Below are 7,230 nucleotides of genomic sequence, written 5' to 3'. Positions count from 1 at the left end.
GGAAAGCTAACATGGAGAGGATCATCAGAGGCACTACTATAGAGACTGATAAATGCTTCACAACATTCAGAGAAGAATCTCTCAAACCTCTAATTGATATAACAGAGTAATTATATTCTTGATTGTATTTTCCCTATCTTCCCTAATGAATGCATTCTTTTAAGGTTTGATGTTTCTTACACAATCGGAAATGGATGGGCTGGTGCTAGAAGCATAACATATATGGGGTAATGAAGGGAAAGCAATAGGAGCAACTGTTAGGAGGTTTAGAGCTAAGAATGCAGAGGAAGTTAAAATGCGGCCGGGGCGAAGTGGTAGTAAAGTTAGCTAGCTACAATGTTGGGAGGCACTGAATATGTTTTTGAAGGAGAGGTCATCAAAGCTTTGAATGCACCAGGATGTAATTGGGCATTGGAAACCCTTATAAACTTTATTTTATCATTGTCTCCAGGTTTTAGTTTCAGTAACTTTAGATGGGTAAGTAAAATTTTTAAAGGGGATGCTCACACTCTGGGTGGCTGGGCGAACCATCAGCTATGGGGAGAAAATCTTCCAAAGTGTATCTATATCTTATTATTAAAGCTCCCACAGAGGTAATTTTCAAACTTCTTTAAAATTCTACGTCACCAAGCGAGAAAAAATTCACTCCTAGGTGCTTAGGAGCGAAAAGTCTCCTAAGCACCTATCCACCGCACATCCAATATCTCTTTTAACTAGTGAATAACTCTAGTTAATTAAAATCTAAACAAATATTTATTTTATTCCCTCTCCAAATCATAACAACCACAGTTTACATAGAGAATACAGATTGCACCTAATGTGTGGATTAATATGGGCAGCTTTGAGGAGAGTGCCAGGGGTTCCATAATTTGTCGCAAAGTATGAAAAAACTAATTATGAGATATAAAATTCCTAAAATCTAGCTTCTAAACTCAAAATTTCTTTCTCTCTTGATAAATTCCTATTTAAGCTCCACCTAATTAGGAATTCATTTTTGTTTAGCCAATCAATGAGGAATTGAGTCTTCTTTCTCTCCATTGCTCAACTGTCCAACCTACAGCAAATTTACAGCATTTTCACCTAGCTATGATGGTTGGACAGTTTGTCTGAATATAAAACAGATGGTATAGTTTGGGACTTTGGACAGTTGAGCTTAAAATGGAGACACAAAAAGAAGAACTGATAAGTTTCTAATTCACGTCAAGTTATTGCCAAATTTTACATTGTGTTTTTCTTTTGAATAATGCACTTAATTTCTGGACGAGAAAAAGTTTAAACAAAAGGTAATGGGAGCAAATCTATACTAACGCCAAAAAACTTCACCTAGCTATGATGGTTGACTGGTTGTTAAACTTCCTACTGTCTGAATATAAAACAGATGGTATAGTTTGGGACTTTGGGCTCCTTATATTATTTAAGACCTGATCCATATTATTTGATTTTTATATATCTTAAATCATGTCTGGTTTATTTTAAGCACACAAATCTACATCAGGAATCAGAACCATGAACTTCCGCTCAACCAAAGTACAAACATGTTACTGGTCGAGTGTCCAAGCCTGGTCACCCTGTTGGCCTGTTGTCACTGGCAAGAACTAAAAATGGAACATTTTACATCCCAAGTTCGCATTAGGGTTAATGCTTAGTAGATTTTTTATCTATTTTCATCTTACAAAAATCTTATAAAAGGAGCTTATAATCATCTGATGTGGTACCATGATCCGCCACTTCCAATATCTTCTTATTTTTTTATATGGTATGAGCATTTTGACATACATGTTCAAATATATTTGTTTTTGTCCAGTTAAAAAAAAAACAGGTAAAATGATGCAAGAGGCAAAAAGAATGCACGATTCATCATTTATATATTCCAAATTGCAAAACTGGCTTATAATCATCTGATGTGGTTTTGATTACTTCTTTTATATGGTATGCTGGCCGAGTTATTGAATGCAGGCACTGCTGTTGGAGCTGGGTGCGACTGTGCGAGGCTGAAGATAGCTGCAGGTGCCAAACATTGGAGTGTTGAATGCGTTTCATCCTGTCTCAGTGCATGCCGGTAATATTGAATTGAAAACTAGTTTTTGAGCCCATTCAACAAATGGGACCGTTTTCATATAATTGATTTGATTTTTTAAATATTTTTTAAATTTAATTTTTGAATTATTATGTACCAAAAAAATTTAACTATAGAATATTGTAATGATTCAAATTTTGATGAAAACACAAATTTATAGAAATATTCAATGTGTCCAATATTAATGGGGACCGATTTCATATTATTATTATTTTTAATATTTTTTAATTTATTTTTTTGAATTATTATGTGTCAAAAATTTTAACTCCAAAATATTGAATGATTCAAGTTTTGATCAAAACGATTTTTTTTTTTGAAATATTCAATGTGTCCCATATTTTACCATTTTTGTTTTAATATTTAAAAACTGCCGTAGAAGAAACCGTCATTGATAGCGAATGATTTGAATTACCAAATTTAGTTTAGAAATTTCAAGCATCTATTCTACAAACCACATATTAAGCTCATACATAAACTCTCTACAAACTTGTGTCGTTATATTAAATTGTTATGAAAAATATTCATAACTATGCATAGTTTATGAGATATTCGATCAAATAAATTTTAATTACTTACGGAAAGTGAAGATCATATTGAAAAGATGCATGATAACACACCATTTTAAATACGAAATTATACTTGTCAAGCTAATATTTTCTGATGGTTTAAGGGATTTTAAGGTTGTACGTATAAGGAGATAAGAGAGTACCAATTAACTTTTGAATCAAGTGAAAGCTAAGTCCATGTTTTGTATGATCAATATTTTGCTGAAATGATCAATGTTCAATGAGAGATATATGTAGGGGTTGAGAGGAGAGATTATTGATGTTTTGTTATGTGTAAATAAGGGTAGCCCATTCTATGCTTTAGTTAAAGAGCCAAAGTTAAAAGGTCTGATATGGCACTGAGTCATGAATGAAACAATACAGACCACATGAGATATTGAAAAGTTTCCTTCATTGGATATATGACAAAGGTTTTATTGAATGCACTATTTCCACTACTAACATATTGAGTGATTTCATAGAAATGGTTCAAAATTTTAGTAGTCAAGAGAGCTTTGTAACATCTTATCTGGGCTACATTGCTTTAGTTGCCCTCACTTTGTTCGAAGGATACTACCATGACTGACTACTATAATACTACCTCACAATCTTGAAACTGTACCTTTTGGATTTACACATTGGTTCCCTTGGAAAATTGTCATTAAACATATTATTAGAAATAGATAAATGAACTGCCATTGAACATATCAACAGAAACACAAAAATATGTCAAAATTCCTTATATTAAACTACATATATATTTCTCTTTCACATACAGAGCAACACATGTACATAACTAAGAAATGATCTCAACAGTTGTCGTAAACTCTCTAACACACTCCGATAAAAAAACTCATTCAAGTGTACATTTTTTTAAAAATATTAAACACCATCTGCATAATATAATCATCCTCTATGGTATATCACACAATTGTTTTATGTATTGATCCTTCATAGTTTAGCACTCGTATGACCATAAATAGTTGTAATCCGTTATGCCCCTCGAATGTAGCCATGTGATCTACTGCGATCTTTGCATCCCTAGAATCTGTTCTGCCAGTTTGAAATTTCACACTCTTGTAGAGCTCTCAAGATAGTCCTACACGACTACCAAATTTAGTATTCTCAACCATGATTCATTTGAGCAATTATTAGCTAAACATAATGGGAAATCTGAGTATCAAAAAGAACATAAGAAAACAAACTTACTAATATATATATATATATATATTGGTAAGCCTGCTTTAAATGAGATCAGTAACTCTTTGATGCTGGCAGGGTTCGAGCCCCAGACCTCTGGTATCATCAGCCAAAGGTTTTACCGACTCTACTAGTCGACACCTGCAAACTTACTAATACTTCCTTACCATTCAAGGAAAAACCCAAAGTGGACCCTTACCAAAAAATAACACATGATATGCAATCAAAGGGGAGGTGAGAGTACATGAGGGCGTAGTAGTAGTTTCATAAAATCTTATACTGATAGTCATATAACATATAAGTATATAACATAGTAATTTTTCCAAACCTCATGTCTTTATCCTTGTATGCAATGATATTGATAAAGATATGTTTAATATGAGCAGATTGGCATAAGTGCATAATGAATAAATTGTTATGTAATTTTGAGTAGAGCACGTAGCCCTTGGTGCATCTCAATGTGGTGAAATATTTAATCCTAGCACCAACGTAGTATGTTTTGTGCTGGGCATGCATGAGTAGTTTTAGTCTTCTAGACTTAAGTAGCACATTTTAGGGAAAAAAAAGTAATGTCCTACAACCTAATTATATCACATCACACTACATCTGTCAAATTTCCAAAATATTAGACTTTAGTCAAGGACGTTGGTTGCTATTCTTAAAACAACTGGCATAGAAAGAAGAAAGCAAGTATTATGTACACTAAGACAAACCTTTCCATACCAGACATATATGATATGGTAACACTACTCACCTCGCACATCCAACCGGTCCAAGTAGGTTGAATCCCCAACTTTACGCTTAACTAATTAACTAATGATTAATTAAATAAAATACGTAAAAGCTTGGAAAGTGTTCGTTAACCCCACCTTGACTTTTTGAAAATAAAAATTGATGCACGGCAATGCTATTAAATAAATAATTGTAGTTCATTTGAATAGATCATATTCGAGTCATGTTAATCGACCAAATTCATCCGTATAATATAAAATTCAATCCAGGTAATAGCAAGTGCATAAGCAAAGCCGACTCACCGACAATTCCAAACTGGAAGAAGATAAACTTCTCCTTCAAGAGATGCAAACAATTTGGGGAAGATCTGTAACGTGCTTCTGAACTTAATTCACTGGAAACAACAAAAAGCAAATATCAGTGAGGAACTGCAAATATTTTCATATGAATAATCAATGATTATCTGATAAATATTCAGTAAGTCAATAATTAAAACTTAATGAGCTTTTGTGAATTGTGACCCTCGATTTTGTGAACCTTGTGATTCCATGCTTAGTTAGTTTGGTTGCCACAAATGCGACTAACATTGGGAATTTTTCAAGTGGTAACTCTCTAGAGACAAATAGATACATCATTGTTGCCACCTTCAAAACACTTAGCGAACCGCATTATAGATGAGGTAAAGTATAGATTAAAGATGTGTGGAGCTAAGAAAGCTACTAAGCGTATATTTTCTAGCATGTGTGGCGCTAAGACGTGGAGCTTAAAGTTCTAGCATTGCAAAACTCCTATATCGATAGTGATTACACAAAGCCAACCAAATCTAACTATATAAGAGAAAATGTCAATGAATTAGTTTCTATGTCACCTTTTGTTGAGACGCACCTTCTCTCCACATTGCTTCTGGTTTCCATAGTTTTGACAGGTAGCAACATATGAGAATTTAATGTCAGCTAGAGCCTCTAATTGATCAGAAAGAGATATCTGGCTTCTCCGCTCTTCCTCTGTTAGAGCCATAACTGCCTTGTAGCCTTTCTGAATTTCAGTGACACATATGATAAGATACATTAGAAAGTTCTACATAAATCCAACGAATTTAGTATATGTTACAGATTTAGCTTTCTTGTCTTACCTTCTTCGAAAGCCATGTCGAGGAAAGCTTGAAGCTTCAAAGCCTTTCTGTAGTACATCATACAGTTTCTGCACTCATATGGCAATGTACAATGAATACTTTCAGCATCTGTCACGACTCTTGCAATGAAATCATCATCAACTACAGAAAGCACCCCAGAGTTGCACTGTTTGGTGGGCGAGTTGGTGGAAGCGAAATTGAAAGTTGATGTTGATTATGTGAGAAAACTTAAAGTTGATGATGGACTTTCGGTGTCATGGAATTCTGTCAGGGATCTGAACGAACGATATATCAAAGGTGAACTGGAACTTTATACAATTTCAAGTTTGTGCGGGTTCTATTTCTATGAAGCGGATTTTGGATGGGGGAAGCTAATATAGATTAGCTCTGTTAATTTAGTTGGCCGAATATTTTCTTCTTAATGGATAGTAAATGTGGCAAATGTAGGGGTTTCGTTTATTTTTGGGGAACAAATTGAAGGAAAGTTTGCTCCATATCAAAACTCAACAGCAACAGTAAAAGCAAATTTTCACAATGAAAGTGGTCTAATCTAAAGCACAAAACATACAAGCTCAAAATAAAAAGACACATAAATCAAAATACTACTTGATGCTTATGTATAACAACATGAGAAATCAACAAAATTATTAAATAAGATATTGGGAAAAAAATAGTTTACCTTATCCATTTTTTTAACTCTTTCTGAAGCCTTGATTGAATATATTCTATTGTATGCAATAAAGAAAAGAAAAAGAACTCAGTTAGATATGTAAAACTAATGTATTGAATTCAACATGTAAATTAGAAAATAAAAATAAAAACTAAAAGTTTACCTATTTTTTTTATTTTTGCGTTAGGCAGATCGTTGGTTTTGTATATATATAGGTTTGTTTAGGTTTTCTTATGTCATTAGAAGTTCAGTATTAATAGCATTCTTATTTTGTATATATCCATAATGAGTGTTTTTGTTTTTTGTTAGGTAGATCATTAGTTTTGTATATAGATAGGTTTGTTTACGTTAATAGGATTCTTTGGGTTGAAGAAGTCCTTATGGTGGTGGGAATCCAATTAAGTCAGATTATTTTGGGTTTTTATTATTGGGCTAAACCAATTCTAAGTAGGCCTGGGAATCAGACTGTATACCATGCACGACTATATATTTTTCTTTCAATGGTGGCACTGGATGCCTTGCTACTTTATTACGTGGTCTGCCAACCAATCGAGCATCTGAGCATACCTGCATGAATCCACGTTCTTAGGGGCATGCATAGCTCACAAAGTTTCCCCATCTTATCTCTGACAATACCTTCTATCCCACCTTCACCATGCCCAACATAACCATCTGTGTTCGGTTTAACCCTCCATTTCATTGAGCCAGATGCACTGAATGGGTGTTACGCCCCTGAAGTTGGAATGAATACCCAATTGGTTCAGCAGTACCGTGTTGTCCACTGTATCAGGATCATGTTCTATATTTGCTTGGATGTTGAACTTTGTGTGTGCAATGAAACTTGGAATAAGGAGTTGAGCTGACTTCTGGGAAG

General features: G+C 33.9%; 1 protein-coding gene across 2 annotated transcripts; it reads right to left on the bottom strand.

Annotated features, from left to right (window-relative positions):
• Positions 1 to 3,302: 3,302 nt before the first annotated feature.
• On the bottom strand, positions 3,303 to 6,222 carry LOC147502366 (callose synthase 7-like). 2 transcript variants are annotated; one of them, XR_015219987.1, is made up of 4 exons: positions 5,687 to 6,222; positions 5,440 to 5,589; positions 4,857 to 4,948; positions 3,303 to 3,721 (listed from the first exon to the last, which is right to left on the bottom strand). XR_015219987.1 is itself a non-coding variant. In XM_086603873.1 (4 exons), the coding sequence occupies exons 2-4, from the start codon at positions 5,569 to 5,571 to the stop codon at positions 3,711 to 3,713; spliced, it is 252 nt and encodes an 83-aa protein (XP_086459999.1). In that variant the 5' UTR covers positions 5,572 to 5,589; positions 5,687 to 6,222; the 3' UTR covers positions 3,303 to 3,710. The 2 variants fall into 2 exon arrangements, 1 of the variants encoding a protein (XP_086459999.1); XM_086603873.1 differs by having other exon boundaries at positions 5,423 to 5,589.
• Positions 6,223 to 7,230: the final 1,008 nt, after the last annotated feature.

Source organism: Coptis chinensis, chromosome 4, assembly GCF_015680905.1.
Source record: "Coptis chinensis isolate HL-2020 chromosome 4, ASM1568090v1, whole genome shotgun sequence".
Classification (NCBI taxonomy): Eukaryota; Viridiplantae; Streptophyta; class Magnoliopsida; order Ranunculales; family Ranunculaceae; genus Coptis; species Coptis chinensis.
Note: the sequence above shows the minus strand (reverse complement) of the source record. Positions and strands in the feature narration are given on the sequence as shown.